The sequence below is a fragment of the Rutilus rutilus genome (assembly GCF_951802725.1).
Source record: "Rutilus rutilus genome assembly, chromosome: 24".
Lineage (NCBI taxonomy): Eukaryota > Metazoa > Chordata > Actinopteri > Cypriniformes > Leuciscidae > Rutilus > Rutilus rutilus.
Genome location: NC_140228.1, coordinates 23,547,102 through 23,564,314, shown reverse-complemented (window position 1 = coordinate 23,564,314; position 17,213 = coordinate 23,547,102). Strand labels below are relative to the sequence as shown.

Here is a 17,213-nt window from a genome sequence, read left to right as displayed (position 1 = left end):
GTACATTTGGAGTGCTGTCAGTACAGAGAACAACGACAAAAATCGGTGTTGCCTACAACGTGTTATCCTCTTTTTAAAATTTGCACCCTGTTGACTTAAATGGGGCAAGTTTTAAACCTGCTTTTAGCCTCTTAACATCCTTGATGTGTCATTACAAGTGCCCAGGTCATGTGAGTGATTCCTTCGGAGTGAACGCGGGTGAATCTGACTGCAGTAGATGTGAAAGATATTAATAAAATTTATGTTTATTCAGCCAGCGCACATACATGTATTTACATCCTGTTTTCGGTCGAAGTCCACAGTAGTCGATTGTCGAGTTCACGCGCGTGATCATAGGTACTAAACCTATGCGCGTGAACTCGACAATCGATTACTGTGGACTTCGACCGAAAACAGGATGTAAATACAGGTATGTGCGCTGGCTGAATAAACATCATTTTTTATATATTTCTTTCACATCTACTGCAGTCAGATTCACCCGCGTTCACTCCGAAGGAATCACTCACATGACCTGTGCACTTGTAATGACACATCAAGGATGTTAAGAGGCTAAAAGCAGGTTTAAAACTTGCCCCATTTAAGTCAACAGGGTGCAAATTTTAAAACGAGGATAACACGGTGTAGGCAACACCGATTTTTGTCGTTGTTCTCTGTACTGACAGCACTCCAAATGTACAAAAAAATGAGCTCAATGTTAGAATTGACCGGAGTTCTCCTTTAATGGTGCGTTCAAGTCTTCTCGTATAGATCGTACGCGTTGAACGCTCTTGAACGCCACCACAATGTCGTAAATACCAGTGGGGAGCTCGGGAATTTCTCTAAGCCCCGATCTTTACGAGTTGTGGGTGGTCAATGAGAAACATGGCGGAATACCACAATACTTAAAGGTATTTAGCAGTGAAATTGTCAGGCTTTTCTATTTACAGCGCAGTAAGCTAATGCCTGCACAGAATATGATGGCATAATGATATAACAATGCAACATGTAACGATAAATTTGGCAGTGGCTTCATAAATTAATTAAAAACATTAAAAAAACAAAGTACACCTGATGCACATTTCTTTGTTCTTCATTTTCTAGAACAAGAGGTTTTTTTTACGAACTTCCCAGGAGGACTTGAACTGTCCTCCTGGGAAGTTCGTAACTACGAGGTGGGAAGTCGTTTACGATGGCAGGAGCGTTCTGTCACTTTCGTCTGAGAAAGATGGCGGTGTACTTTCTCTTAATTAATTACACAAAATACTGCAAAGTTCTTAAACTCTAGTTCTAGAAAATGAAGATCAAAATTTTCATAAGGTGTGCTTTTTTTATGTTTTTAGTTAATTTATGAAGCCACTGTAAACGTTATCATTACATAACATTGTTATTTCATAATGCTATAATATTCTGTGCAGGCATTAGCTTACTGCGCTGTAAATAGAAAAGCCTGACAATTTCACTGCAAAATACCTTGAAGTATTGTGGTATTCTGCCATGTTTCTCACTGACATGCCCCCAACTCGTAAAAATCCCGAGCTCCCCACTCGTGTTTACGACATTGTGGTGGCGTTCATGTGCGTTCAACTCGTATACGATACAAGATGACTTGAACACACCATTAAAGGTTGTATCAGCGATTTCAGGCCCAAAAAGGCCCAAACATAAATGATCACATTCATCTAATCTTTCCTAACGATCCGCTAGCTGCCCGCCCCATAAGCAGGCCGTCAAAGGCAGCCTAGGCTCTGAGATCTGCACACAAAAACAATTGGTTTCACCAACCACTCAAAACCAAAATAAATAGTGTTCCAACCAATCACCGACAGGGTTGTGAGGTTTTGCGCTCGTGCACGGCTGCACGCGAAGTCTGAGAACTCGAGCGCAAAACCTCACAAAACGTTTTTTTGACGGCCTGATTATGGGGCGGGCAGCTAGCGGATCGTTAGGAAAGATTACATGAATGTGATCATTTATGTTTGGGCCTTTTTTGGGCCTGAAATCGCCGATACAACCATTAAAATAGCGTCGTGCAAGGTCGGAAATGCCACCAAAATGAATAAAAACGCCCCCTAAATTCAAGATATGAATTGCCCTTGTATGAATTATTGTATTCTGTGTTTATAACATAATATAGTTAAGCAATATCACATGAGCAGGAGTGCTGTTTTTTTCAAATGTCAGAAAATAGCACTCCTATAGCCTCCTGTATCATTCTATACAACAGTACAATAAACAATAAGTTAAAAATATAAATTGCCAATTTTTAGACAACGCTGTTTACTGTTTTTTGCTCTATTTTGCCATTCCAAACAACGCAAAAAAGTTGTCTTCCTGCAACACACAGCGGTGATTCGTTCTCGAACGATTCGTTTTTGAGTGAATCAGGAGAGTCGATACAATGACCCATTGACAAAATCAATGGACACTTGCTTCTACAAGAATTGTTTGAATTAATCGTTTTAATTAATGATTCTATGATTCACTTATTTCGACTTGCCGCCACCTACTGGCAGTTTTAGTTTCATATAATAGTATGATTTCTTTCCCCCCAACATTTCATATTTATATTCAAAATGCTAAATTTAGAACATTAATTTTGTAACATTGTAACTGCAGTGAAAATGGATTTTGATAAATGGTAAGATGGATTTTGTTGCTACTGATTTCATTTCATTGGCATAACAGCCTTACCTTGACATAAAAAATGATGAATAAATAATATGATTTAATGTAAAATTATGAAGCATTTATAGGTCCAAACACCATTTTTGCTCATGTCCCACACCCGTGGTTTCAATGTTGAGATACTTAAAATTAGCTCATTCTTTTACAATATGACATTATTTCAAATGGAATTGTTTAATATACAGATTCATTTACAGCATCTTAAAATGTTTTGTATTATTTACTGATCATTTTTATGATTTTTTTAACTAAATGTGCCTGTCCCACACTTTTGAGTCCTTACCGCAACAATGAAAAAAAACTTTTATTATGAAATTTTATCGAACACAAACAAGTCTAGTTTCTATGGAAACAGAAATTATCACATGAGCACATTGCTGACAGACTGGACCACCACACTACCTCACTCACAAGATACCAAAAAAATAAGGTAAACATCATCTTTTCTGCTCTAGTATTTATTGTGCGTCCTTACCATTCAGCTTAATAATTGTGTATTTATAACTACATTTTAAAAATAAATGTATATTACTGTTGAATTCACATATATTAAGATGTTAAGAGTCAAAACTAATGTGGTAGGCCATGCTAGCTGCCAATTAGCTAAAATATTAGCAAAAATGTCATTTCCGCAACATGTCTTTACCGCAGCAAATTTGGGTGTTGCGGTAAAGACAAATTCAAGGTTTACTGTATATTAAATTACAAATATTTAGTATATTATTAGTACTTAAGTATATATTAGTATTTATATTAGTATATATATATAAACATGCCATTTTTTACATTAATATATGTAATGTAAAAGCAGCCATGTCACCCTGTAGCCCAAGACTGGTTGCCCACTGAAGCTAAGCAGGGCTGAGCCTGGCTAGTACCTGGATGGGAGACCTCCTGAGAAAACCAGGTTGCTGCTGGAAGAGGTGTTAGTGAGGCCAGCAGGGGGTGCTCACCCTGTGGTCTGTGTGGGACCTAACGCCCCAGTATAGTGACGGGGACACTATACTGCCAAAAGAGCACCGTCCTTCGGATGAGACGTTAAACCGAGGTCCTGACTCTCTGTGGTCATTAAAAATCCCAGGATGTCTTTCGAAAGAGTAGGGGTGTAACCCCGGCATCCTGGCCAAATTTGCCCAGTGGCCTCTGTCCATCATGGCCTCCTAATCATCCCCATATACTGATTGGCTTCATCACTCTGTCTCCTCTCCACCAGTAAGCTGGTGTGTGGTGGGCGTTCTGGCGCAATATGGCTGCCGTCGCATCATCCAAGTGGATGCTGCACATTGGTGGTGGTTGAGGAGATTGCCCCTTCTATGTAAAGCGCTTTGAGTGCCGAGAAAAGCGCTATATAAATGTAATGAATTATTATTATTATTATTAAAATTTCAATTTTGTCCTTACCGACACAAGATGTCATTACCGCAGCACTGCTCTATTTTCATTTTTTTCACATTTTCATTTGCAAAAAAAAATATTTTTACACTTAAGTTGAGATGATTAACACATTGAAATTGCAACATCTGTCATAAAAAGTTAATTATGTTATCTTTTGTGTGTATGGAAACAATTGACATCTAAGGTTACTGTAAATTTTTTACATGGCATAGAGAAAAACATGAAATTCCCTATTTTGTATAGTATTTTTTTATATCAGTATTTACAAAACTGCATCAAATTTGAAAAAGCTATTTAAATATATTACATTTTTTATAGAAATTACTAAAGAAAAATGTATAAAATGAACGTTATTGTAACATTGCGGTAAGGACACTTTTTAAGAAGATGACCCGAAAAACATAAAAAATAAACATGTTCCAGATTAAAATCTTAACAAATACATTCTATTTTGTGTAAATCTTTATATGTATTACAGACTGTGATGGTTAAAATTTAAATTCATAGAGGTTTATTTTTTTAAATTAGGATAGTCAAAAGTGCCCGTAGTCGCAGAAACACCCATGTATAACATTAAATAGTGTAATTAATCAAATGATGATCAACAATATGTACAGTAACTGTGCTTTTTTATTATTATTATAAGAGGGGTGCCCTTTTTTCACTTGAGCACCTGCCCTTCAAAATGGATGTGCACCCTGATATACAGAATGCAAAGAAAGTAATCATTTTTATTTCATGTTGACTTTAAAGGGATGAAATTGCTCAGAGACCATTCAGGTTATCTAAAATGATCTTTATTGCACTCATCTATTGCTTTAAAACTTTACAGAAGCCTTTCAAACTAATCTTGAAGGACCAGAAGAGGATGAGCAAAGACACTGGCAGTTTTGCCTGTTTCAAATGTTGTTCTTGCATATTTGCTGAGCTAGCTAACATCATGCTCAGTTATTAGCAATGTAGATGGTTTTGTGTCGTTCCACCGTGTCAATATCTCTCTCCATCTGCTTCATCTCCAGCTCCAGACGCTCCTTCCTGTATTTTTTGGGAGCTGTGTCTGTGACAACAGAGAGGCTCTGGTACTGATGATGAAGGTCGTCCCAGTTCTTCTTCAGAGCCTGTCAAAAGTCCTCAAGTCATTAGACATATCTTGAAATATAAAAACCATCAGTGTTGGGGGTAGTAACTCATTACAAGCAACTCGAGTAACATAATCAGATTACTTTTTCAAGTAACTAGTAAAGTAACGCATTACTTTTTAAAATTGACATCAAAATATCTAAGTTACTTTTTCACATTTATTGACTGACAGCTCTCCTGTCCCCTTGTTGAGAGAAATAAAGTGAGGAGGCGTTGTGTGTGCTGTGTAAACATGATGGTTATTTTAGTTCTAGACTAAATATGAACATGCATTTACTCATCTCACTTGCACAAAAACATTCATCAAAATGACTAAAAACAGTAAAATGCAATTTCAGAATTTTACGCAAAACTTTTATAATTAACTATATTAAATTACACAAATATACTTTATGTATTTAATCTCACTTTATTAACCAATGTCTTTGTTGCTGACCTTTCAATTATATAATTCAACTATAGTAATAAGCAAAAATAACTTTAGATTAGATTTAGAATAAATAAGAGTGTTGAACTTCCTTCTCCACCATAGACAGTAAAAGAAATGGACACAGCGACCCCATAGACTTCAACGGAGAAAAGTGAAGCAAATTGGAAGCTCTCACTTCCTGATGGCTGAGCGTACTGTGCAGACTCAAACTGAGCTTGAGGAGGTAGATGTGACATGAGCAACCTGTCTGACAGTTGTAAGTCTTCTAGTAGTTGTACCAAGAGAAATCAGAATCATTCACTTCCAAATCTTGCAGAGATGAAGAGCGTGAGTAGGAGGTGTCCATGAGCTAGGAGCAGGAGCAACTTTATGACTCTCTATGGGCTTCTCCCTTGACTTTATCAGACTTTATGCCTCCACGCGAGCTTCTCCTCCTCTCTATACGGTAATTTCCAGAGAGTCGCGTGGTTATGACGCAATCGTTAGCCTATTTTTACAAAAACTGCTTCTACGGGGCCATAACGTAAGATACAAGGTAATGAAGCCTTTTATACATTGTCGTGTTTCTTTAGAAATAAACAATGGACAAATGGAGTCTTTAAACGCCTCAGATGTAAAGTTATTCGCTGTCAAAGTGACGCCAAAATGAATGGGAGTCAATGGAATGCTAACAGCAGGTGATGGCTTGTTAGCCAATGGCGGCCCCCGGGGATGGTACGCTTTCCGGGTGCTGGATTACCCCCCTGTTCTCCAGTATCCTATTGTTCTTTTAAGGCGAGACACAGCAGGCAAAAACATCGGTTTTTTTTAGTGGTCAATTTTGAGATTTTTGGATATTTGTCTTCAATAACATGTCTTCTTTCAGACTTGTGGTGAAAAAAAGTTCGAAATACACATTTAGGTCTGGTGTGGAGTGCCCTCTGGTGACTCTCAGAGGCACTCCAGCTGGTGATCGTTACATCGACAGTATTTTCTGATTTACAGGATAACAAAAGTAGATATCCATAAATCCCTCTGTAATTTTTTTCCCATCTAATATGTGAACACAATGAAAAAATAATTTTTAACCTGGCTTTATCCAATACTCAGACTTCGTTTTTTAACATAATGCAAATTAGTGCATATTTAATTAGATATTGCCTAATTTGCATATTTAAACATTAAATTACAGAAAACTTGTTTTTCTCATCTTAATGTAGGTAATCAACTGGGGAAGTTTCATGGTGATATCGGCTAGTTAAAATTTTTACCCTATTCACCTGTAGTGTCTCGCCTTAATCCAGAATAGCAGCACTGCTGAAAGGATTGTTTGAGCAGCGCCCTCTACTGTACAGGAGTGACTATGCATTTCCATCAGCCTGAGGCTTATTCATTTCACTTTTGGTGTGAAAGGGGCTTAACATTTGCCAAAAATATAACTTTTTTTGTTGTTATTAAAAAACAAACAAGCAAGCCCAGCCCAGGTGAGAAAAAGTAACACAAAAGTAATGTAACGCATTACTTTTCATAAAAAGTAACGCAATTACTTTTTTGGGGAGTAACACAATATTGTAATGCATTACTTTTAAAAGTAACTTTCCCCAACACTGAAAACACTACCGTTCTGGGATCAAGAAAAATGTTTCAAAGAAACTGACACTTTTATTCAGCAAGAACACACTGATTGAAAATGACAGCAAAACATTTATAATGTTACAAAAAATTATAATTGGTAACACTTTGTCTTTTTTATTTTTATTTTTTATTAATTATGCCTTGTAATGCAACTTATAATACATTGTAAGGTCACATGAGTAATTGTAACCACAGTTATAATATATTATAATTCTTGTTACACCTTTAGAAAGTATAGGCTAATCATTCAAACGAATGACAAACAACCAATTTCAGATGTAACAAGGAATTTTCAAATATTATAATGTATTTTAACTTTGGTTACAATTACTTCTGAAAATATATAATGCATATTATGAATACCTTGCATTATATGTAAAGGCTTTCAGTAAAGTGTTTCCAAACATATTTTTTGCAAAATAAATGTCTTTTGAACATTTTGATTAAAAGTATCATATTTCCCACAAAAATATTATTTTTTGCACATCTGTTCAACATTGAAAAAAATAAGAAATTTTACTTGAGCAAAAAATCAGCTTGGGTCATGTGACAATGAAGACTGAAAATTAATTAAATATGTGAAAATATAAAACTGTTCATTTAAATTGGAATAATAAAATGTTCCTTTTCTTTTTGTCTGTATTTTTGATCAAATAAATGCAGCCTTGGTGAGGATAAGAGACTTCTTTCAAAAACATTTTAAATATCTTACCGACCCCAAACCTTTGAACGGTAGTGTACATGCAGTCTCTATGATCTCATATAAAGCGAGAGACTAACATGGGATATTTGTACTTTAAAGTATTCATTATTCAGGACCATTTAAGTAATCTGCAGATGATTAAACATGAGAAAAAAATCTTAAAAAGACATGGTGACCAGTCATAAAAAATATATGTTTTCCCTTATAAAATAATTTACATTTGTGCTTAAAATCTTAATATTTAAAAAAGGTCATGTTAATTTTGTTTACATTTACTCATAAAGCAGATGATTTTATCCAACACAACTTACAAACTGAGGGATAACTACAGTACAAACACAAGCATTGATCATCAGGAGATTAACGCTGCTAGTTCAGAAGCACAAAGTTCTCGAGGAAGATGACGGATGTGCCTTCCAGCAGAACACAGACTAAACAATTAGAGATCGTTTCATTCAGAGTACATTTGTATGTTTACCTGTAGGATATGGTGTCGTTCTTCACCAGAGAGCTGTTTCATGGCTCCTTCGCTCATACGCTCCTTGACATAGTTGTCATATTCCTCTTGTGCTTTCTTGACGTCCTCTCTGCGCTGAAGAAGGTACTCTGGAGTTTGGCCATAGTCCTGAGAACATGCAGAACAAAACAGGCCTGAGGCTTTTCTTATAGTTTTTGCAGTATGCAGTGCTGGGTAGATTACTTACAAATTGTAGTCGATTATTGTTTTTGAATTATGACCACACACACACACACACACACACACACAAAAAAGAGAGAGAAAAGTTAAGTTATCCATTACATTACACATTTTAGGTAATATAATCTGACTTTATGATTACTTTTTGACTACTTTTGACCTAACTCATTTATCAAATTGATGTGATAAGATAAGATAATCTTGTACAATATTGATATAAAAATACAAAGAGAAAGAAAATATATTCCATTCTTTGTTTTCAACAACATGAAGTGCGTTAAACATTATATTACGGCAGGGTTTGTGATGGAACTGCAGGGGGTCTGTGAGTTTGATGAAGAGCTAATCATTAAATCATTTAAAAAAATCATTTTAAAATAATAAAGATTATAATAAAAATGTGTTTGAAAGACAACAGGCTTCCAAAGACATAGCAATACACAGTTAAATAACTTACTAAGTAAAATTTTGATAATAATTAATCATTTGTTCATCAGGAGTTGATTAGATACGCAAAGTTGCAATGTTGAGAAAACACTTCTAAAAAGTGAAATGATTTCTGTAAATCCAGTGATGAAATACAGTACTTTGTGGCCTCTCAATTTTCCATGTATTTATATCCATAGTGGCTGGTCTGTGTGTGCAATTTCACAAAACTAGAAGACTTTCTGAATGTATGCATGCGAAATGTTTTTTTTAGAAAGGAAAATGTAAAACATGAAAAAGAAGAATTAGTGCGCATCAATAAATAATGAATGATTTACTACCATTGTGTGAATAATATATAATCAATAAAAAGTTACTGTAGTCTGATTATGAGTATTTTAAAATGTAATAAAATGCAAGTAATTTTTGGGAATCTGATTATGTAATCCAGATTGAATGTAATCAGTTGCTGCCCAGCACAGTATGTTTTGTATGCATGATGAAATACAAGAGCAACTGGAACATGAAACTCACTTTCACATCACTCTCCTCACCTTCTTCTTTATGAATTTTGGGATGAGACCAGAGTTCTCCAGCGGCTGTTTGTCCCCCTTCTTGGTGTCAGCATACACTGGCTGCACTATCTTTGGGAGTGCTATGATGTTCTCAACGGCGTTGCTCTTAATAAAGTTCTTCTTGGTGCAGAGACCCATGAGCGGCTTCTCAGTCCTTGCAGGTATTGGTGGTTTACCATGTAGCTCAGCACCTTCATATTTAAATGGTTTCTCTGAAATAGTACAAATAAATGATCCAAGCAAAGCTTTTGTGATCCACACATGAAACTGGCATTTTATGATTGTAATTAAAAGATATTTATCTGTATTTAAAAAGGTCAATATTATATAATGAATGCTCAAAATGTCTTAAACAGCAAATGCAGGACATGTAGCCTACTCTCTGGGAGTTTAGGTTCCTTGGAGTGTTTCTGTAGAAAGTTTGTTGCCAACGGTACGTCCACTTTTGCTGGTCCCATTGTGTTATGGGGGGATTTGTCCACCTTTTTCTCCAGCTTCACCTGCTCTCTGAACTTTGACATGTACCTGGAAATTATATTAATGATATTAATGGATGAAATGGATAAATCTCACCAAAAATATGTCTAGGACTTTCATCCCAAAATCAATAGGAAATATAATATAATAATACAATTTTATACATTTGTATAATAATACATTATAATACATTATTACATAATACAAAATGATACATTTTTAAAATATAGCCTATTTCACATTTTGACATCAATTTAAAAAAAATCACATGATCAATAAGTTATGACAACATATGTTTTTACATTGTTTTTAACTCATCAAAGTAAATTAAGCAATCTTCACCTTTTTTAATAATTTATACAAGATTCAACTAAAAAAAATAAATTTTATGTTTAAAAATGACTTAAAACATCCAAGTTGATTGGTACTTAAAAATGCAAGGCAGCTGCTTTTTATTTAATAATTTTTATTTTTTTTGTACAGTGTATCGACAACCGTGGTTCTAACAGGTTTGTTTGTAACATAATTCTGAGATACTTGTTCTTGCTTCATTTCTTTTAATGAGTATGTAATGTGAATCTTACATTACATATTCATTAAAAGAATTGAAGCAAGAATAAGTAAGTTACAAATACTTTACCATTTAAATAGATCAGTTTTAATAAGCTTCCCATTAGACCTGGTGGGAATGTGAGATGTGAGAAAATGGTGTTACAATGTAAATAAATAAACTATTTTGTAAATATCAAAAGAGAATTAGAAAAAAGATAGAACACTTTATAATATCAGCTTATTGCGGTATTAATTTGATCTTAAAGCTGAAACTCTACCTGGGCGCTTTCATGGCTTTTTCTTCCTCTCTGGGAATAAGGTTATAGATGCTCTCTGGAGGATACATGATCTTGCTCATGATGTCTGATAATAGAGATACAAATAAGAGAAAACAGAAAAGGTCCCGCTGCACACTGTTTTATGAGGATAAAATGGCTGGTCTTGTTTAACAAACGTCTCTATGACAACCACTGCCAGGCAACATTAAACAGTTTCCCCTTGTTTTATTTTCTCCCGCATTAGTCACACAATATTCTCATAGTTTCAGTTGTATAAACGTCCAAGTTTAAAAAACCTTACAAAAAAAAAAACATGCACATGCAAACGATTTGTTTTAGTATAAAGGTTTGAAAAACGTGTGACGAAGGCTATGTAAGGCTTAGAACGTAAACGGAAAATGTCCTTTTGCTGTTGCCGTACTGAAGTGGTTTGTTTACGTGGCCCACGCTGTGCGCGCACGTGAAAGTGAGATTACAATAGGCTGTAGGTCAGATAAACGTTGTGCTTTAGGTAAACCTTACTTTTTGTACTCTACATATTGCCAAATATTTGTGTAAATCTATTATTACACGTAAGCATGTACTCCTATCAGAAAACATTAACTTGCAAACCTAATATTCTGCGGATAGACAGACTGTCAGATAGACATTGTGTAATAAGTGTACAGTTTGTTGTTATTATTCTCTGCATTTTAAGGTACATGTCATATTTTAAAATGTATTCCAGATAATTGCCATACATAGTCTTCATTAAAGTCATGTAATCACTTGAAATTGCTAAAAACGAAATATATAAGTGTACAGTTTGTAGTTATTATTCTCTGCATTTTAAGGTACATGTCATAATTTAAAATATATTCCAGATAATTGCCATACTAAAGTCATGTAATCACTTGAAATTGCTAAAAACGAAATATTTTTTTCCCCCATGTTACACTCGTTTCATGGCCAGCCAAATAATGAAAACATAAAAACATTTATTGCTATTTTTCTTTGATTGCTAAAAGCTAAATGTTATGTCAACTTATGCCTAAATAGATTTAAATTGCACACCACATCAGTGCTTGAAGTCGGCAGGAAAGGAAAATTCATCCTATCTATTTTCTAAATGCATGTTTCTTTTTTTTTTCTAACCTCGTAATCTTTTATTAAAAATATAATTTGATTTATGCAGTGAAACGTCAGACTCTCTGGTGATGTAGCTACTGCATGCCAGACTTCTCCAATCATTTAGTCTGATTAAACCACCCCTGCAAGCCCACATTTCAAAATTCAGTGAGTGGAACCAAGTCCCTGCCCTACTATTATTCCTTTCAATAATTTGTTACATTAAGATATCACAATGCAGAAGAAAAGATCTGTCTATACTTCAGTTTCATTGTGACTTTTAAGGCCCTGTTCTAAACGGCACACTTCATGTGCATCTGTGGTGTTCCACAAGACTGCAGGGTGTCCCATTTGTCATTTTAGGTTTCAGAAGGAAGCAGACTTACACCCGACAGGCAAAGCAGCGTTATGTCATGAAAGTGTGGAACTGGAGAAAGACGCCGAAGGCTTAGGGTTCCATTGGGACGGGCTGTGTCTTTATTAAAACAAATCTTTACATAGATTAAACCAATAGGCCTTTATCTCATTTCCTGGTTTCTGAACATTCGAAATCGCCAAGCAGTGTACTCGCACTTCCGGTGGTTACTTAGTTACACCTTTAGATGAAAAGTAGGTCAGTAAACTTAAATAAAATCGTGATATAGACCAATGTCTGTCAATATTAAACCGCATAAAGACCATTTAAATAGGAATCATGCATGTTCTGTGTGTTTCATTTACCGCACACACTGAGGCACACATGATGTTTTCAGCCTAATGTATTAACATTAATGCACTTCATCAACACAGCTGCTCTGAGAGTCACTTCAGCAGCATTTTAGCTTCATTTGAGAAAAACTATCACCATATCATAAAACACAGAGAGACTCAAAGGTGTACACGGCAACCCGTCAAAATAAGAGTTTGGTTTAACCCTTGAAGAAAGTTTTGCTTAAATCATTACATTTTAAATAATTGGTTATAACAATTTAATGAAACCATTAAAATGGAATCAAGAAAACAAAAACAAAAAAAACTTTTGGGAGATGCGAGACCGAAGTAGTCCAGTGATAAATAACAGGCAGCCATGGTGAATGCAATAACAGGAAGACGCAGTACACTGCTTCGCGGCTACTTCCGGCGTTCTATTGTGTTGCGATAAAGGCCTATGCAATATCCCTCAGATTCACAGACAAGTCCCAGACTAAAATGTATGTTTGAGCTGTTTTAACTATAGAAGCAACTTGGACTGACACATCTTAAAATATGTCAGTGCCATTGTTTTGTCTCAAGATGCACACCAGTCATGTTTTTTCTAAGACACGTTTATTAAAGCTATTCGAATGCTCTAATTAGAACTAAGGCCTAATCCTGGCTTACTCTAAGCCCTGTCTGTGAAACCAGGCCTAAACATTACATTTTGTAGTTAAGCAAATTATCTGTAATCTACTGACATGATTTTAATTCTGAAACATATTTCTGCTTCCTAGATTATATGATCTTTTTTCCAAGATGATCCCTGCAAGTTTCGGCCAGCTGTTGGCTAAAGTGAGCAAGCTGAGGGCCCACCTGCTATTTGCTCCTTCATTCTTCACTACAGCACGGCTATCAAATCAAAACTCTAAACCGCGTGAAAGAAACATTCTCCTGATGGGTCCTCCTGGAGCAGGGAAGACCTGCGTAGGGCGGATTGTGGGACACAGACTAGGTATGCCTGTTATTGATATAGATGACGATGTTCTCGAAAGGACGTGGGGAATGAGTGTGGCAGACAAGCTCTCTGAAATCGGTGGCGATGGTTTTATTGAAGAAGAAGGTAAAGCAGTGTGCAGGTTTGCAGCCACAGGAAGTGTCATCTCTCTGACCGGCTCCAATCCCCTGCATTCGGACGCCATGCGGCACCTGAAGCGCTCTGGACTGGCCGTGTACCTGGATGTGGACACAGACGATATCATGCAGAGACTCTCTCGAATGAAGGTGAACAGGATTGTGGGTCAGGATGCTGGTGTTTCTATGAGAGAGATATTACATTACAGGAAGCAGTTTTATGAGAAATGGCTAGATGCGAGAGTCCTTTGTGGGACGGGAGACTCCGTGGAGGACGTGGCTGATAAAGTCCTGAGGACTCTGCTCAGATATGAGGATTCAGAATCAGAGGTGTTTGTTTCAACGAGGAGCCAAATGTCAAGTGACCCCAAGTTCTTCAGTGATGTCGTCATAGAGGGTCTTGCACCAGACGGAGGGCTTTACGTTCCAAAAAAAGGTTTCCCCAAACTGGAACCTTCAGAATGGTTGAGAATATCCAGCATGCCGTATGCCACGAGAGCTGTGGCCATACTGGAAAACTGTATCCATCCTATGGATGTGTCCCCTGTAGAATTGAGCACAATGGTGTGTCGTGCTTACGGCCGGAACTTCGCCGATCAGTCGGTTGTGCCTCTAAAGCACCTCACTGATCATCAGTATCTTCTAGAACTCTTTCACGGCCCAACTGCCTCGTTTAAAGACCTGGCACTGCAGTTGATGCCTCAGCTGTTTGCCCACTGCCTGCCACAGATGTGCAACTACCTGATTCTAGTGGCCACATCTGGAGATACCGGAAGCGCGGTGCTGAACGGCTTCAGAAATCTTAAAGACAGTGACCGGGAGAGGATCGGCGTGCTTGTGTTTTTCCCTGAGAACGGAGTGAGTGAGATTCAGAAGCTACAGATGACAGGATTTCAGGAGGGCAATGCCAAGTCCATCAGCGTCCTGTCCGATTTTGACTTCTGCCAGAGGAGCATTAAACGAATGTTTGGGGACTCAAGCTTGATCGGACATTTAGCTGTGGAATATGCCACGGTTCTCAGCACCGCAAACTCGATAAACTGGGCCCGACTGCTCCCTCAGGTGGTCTATCACTGCTCGGCGTACATGGACCTGCTTAGGAATCGCACGCTGACTTTCGGAGACCCCATTGACGTGTGCATCCCTACCGGAAACTTTGGCAATGCCATGTCAGCCCTGTATGCCAAACAAATGGGAATCCCCATACGGAAGGTGATCTGTGCATCCAATCATAACTGCATCGTATCCGACTTCATCGCTAGTGGCAAGTATGATCTCTGCAACCGGAAGCTGCAGGTTTCAAACTCTCCTGCCATTGATATCCTGAAGTCTTCCAACCTTGAGAGGTTCATCCATCACGCTTCCGGTGGGGATGGAAGTCTTGTCAGAGATCTGTTTTTGAATCTAGAAAGAGATCGCATATTTAAAGTGTCGGAGACTTTACGACAGAAGATAAATCTGGAAGTTCAAGCTGGTTGGTGCTCTGAAGAAGACTGTTTGAGGGCCATACGGGAGGTGCACGCGACAACAGGCTTCATGATGGACACTCACACAGCGGTCGGGAAAGTAGTCGCCGATCGTATACATGACAAAACCTGCCCGCTTGTGATATGCTCCACTGCACACCACGGGAAGTTCGCTCCGGCTGTCTTAAAAGCCCTTCAGTGTCAAGATATCCCACCGGATCCTGTTGAGCAGTTGGATAAACTCTGCAGCATTGGAGGCCGAGAGCAGATGCATGACGCTCTGCTGAAGTGCATGGGAAACAGCGGACATCATCCACATAAAGCATGTCAGGCTGACTATAACAAGCTCACAGATGAAGTAGAAACTATGATACAAGACTCATTTCTGAGAGTCCAGTGAAACCTGCAGTACCTGCACATGTCCACTTGATGGCAAAGTCTGTCAAGAAACCCCAAACATTATACTTCCATCAAATCTGAACACAAGGTGACAGTAATGTAATGAGATATAGTTCAAATGCTTTTCATGTAAGTCCATAAACTAGTCTTAATTGTACTTTATCATAATTTGTCAGATGTTTTATTAATTTAGTGTTGATAACTTTATTAAAAAAGCCTGTGTATACTGATAGTTGCTAAATTGCTGGCAACAGCAAACAGTCTACAGTTACATAATGAAATATTACTTGGTGGAATTATTCTTTTTGAATATTATTAATAAAAATAATTGATTGATCATTTTTATTCCTATTGCTGTTGTTGACATGTATAGCTTATTTCTTTAAGGGTTGAAATACAAATAAATAAACTGACGAGGCAAACAACAAGTTTTTCCCTCTTGAAGAGATAGTTCATCATCGTTCACTCAAACTCATGTTGTTCCAGACCTCTATGACTTTCTTTATTCTGTCAAACACCAAAAAATAAATAAAAAAAATGTACATTTGAGAAATGTATCAGTGGAAGTCAATGGTAACCAAACCGGTTTGCTTTATCAACATACTTCCCAATATCTTTAAATATATAACCCCATTTCCAGAATAGTTGGGACATTTTGTAAAATGCAATAAAATCAAGATTCTGTGATTTGTTAATGCTCTTGAACCTTTATTTAACTGACAAATGTACAAAGAAAATATGTCCAATGTTTTCACTGACCAACTTAATTTTATTTTGTAATTATAAACAAGTTTTGTATTTGATGGCTCCACAAAAGTTGGGACAGAGGCATGTTTACCACTCTCACATCCCCTTTCCTTTTAATTACACTTATGGAATATTTGCCCAATCTTGTCTGATATAAGACATCTGCTCAACAGTCAGTGGTCGTCACTGTCCGATTGTCCTTTTCATGATGGGCCTTACATTTTCAATAAGAGACAGATCTGGACTGCAGTCAGGCACATCCCTTCTATGGTGTGGAGTGTCTAGAAACCACTCAGTTTTAGCATGTGCAGAATGAGGCCTGGCATTGTCTTGCTTCCCAGGAAAGATGTCAGTTTATGTCTCTGTATAATCCCAATATATGCCTCCATGTCAATGGTACCTTCACACAAATGCAAGTCACTCATACCGCTTGCTCTGATGCCCCCGCAATACCAGGACAGATGTTTGCTTTTGCACCTGTCGCTGATGAAAGTCTGGATGGTCCCTTTCGTCTTTGGGACTGAGAACTCGTCGTCTGTTTTTCCCAAAAACAAGCTGAAACATGGACTCATCTGACCACAGCACACATTTCCACCGTCATCTGAGATTTCCCTGAATCTTTGCACAATATTATATGGTACTGTAGATGCTCAAAGACATGCATTCTTTGCAATCTTGCATTGAGAAATGTGCTTTTTGAATTGTTTGACAATGGTATTTGGCACAAAGTGGTGAGC

At 37.1% G+C, this 17,213-nt stretch overlaps 2 protein-coding genes across 3 annotated transcripts; one reads left to right on the top strand and one right to left on the bottom strand.

The window, feature by feature from the left end:
* Positions 1-4,853: 4,853 nt before the first annotated feature.
* enkur (enkurin, TRPC channel interacting protein) lies at positions 4,854-12,516 on the bottom strand. Its single transcript, XM_084398874.1, has 6 exons — positions 12,445-12,516; positions 10,952-11,036; positions 10,024-10,169; positions 9,624-9,856; positions 8,425-8,571; positions 4,854-5,177 (listed from the first exon to the last, which is right to left on the bottom strand). The coding sequence occupies exons 2-6, from the start codon at positions 11,029-11,031 to the stop codon at positions 5,004-5,006; spliced, it is 780 nt and encodes a 259-aa protein (XP_084255000.1). The 5' UTR covers positions 11,032-11,036; positions 12,445-12,516; the 3' UTR covers positions 4,854-5,003.
* thnsl1 (threonine synthase like 1) lies at positions 11,369-16,349 on the top strand. 2 transcript variants are annotated; one of them, XM_084398872.1, is made up of 2 exons: positions 11,369-11,462; positions 13,528-16,349. In XM_084398872.1, the coding sequence occupies exon 2, from the start codon at positions 13,550-13,552 to the stop codon at positions 15,728-15,730; it is 2,181 nt and encodes a 726-aa protein (XP_084254998.1). In that variant the 5' UTR covers positions 11,369-11,462; positions 13,528-13,549; the 3' UTR covers positions 15,731-16,349. The 2 variants fall into 2 exon arrangements, with proteins under 2 accessions (XP_084254998.1, XP_084254999.1); XM_084398873.1 differs by lacking the exon at positions 11,369-11,462 and adding an exon at positions 12,162-12,226.
* Positions 16,350-17,213: the final 864 nt, after the last annotated feature.

Coding starts and splice junctions, on each gene's coding strand:
- enkur (XM_084398874.1), bottom strand. CDS start 11,031: ATGAGCAAGATCATGTATCCTCCAGAGAGCATCTATAACCTTATTCCC. Junction 10,170..10,951: donor AAAGCCATGAAAGCGCCCAG/GTAGAGTTTCAG, acceptor TATAATTTCCAG/GTACATGTCAAAGTTCAGAG. Junction 8,572..9,623: donor CAAAATTCATAAAGAAGAAG/GTGAGGAGAGTG, acceptor GCATGTTCTCAG/GACTATGGCCAAACTCCAGA.
- thnsl1 (XM_084398872.1), top strand. CDS start 13,550: ATGATCCCTGCAAGTTTCGGCCAGCTGTTGGCTAAAGTGAGCAAGCTG.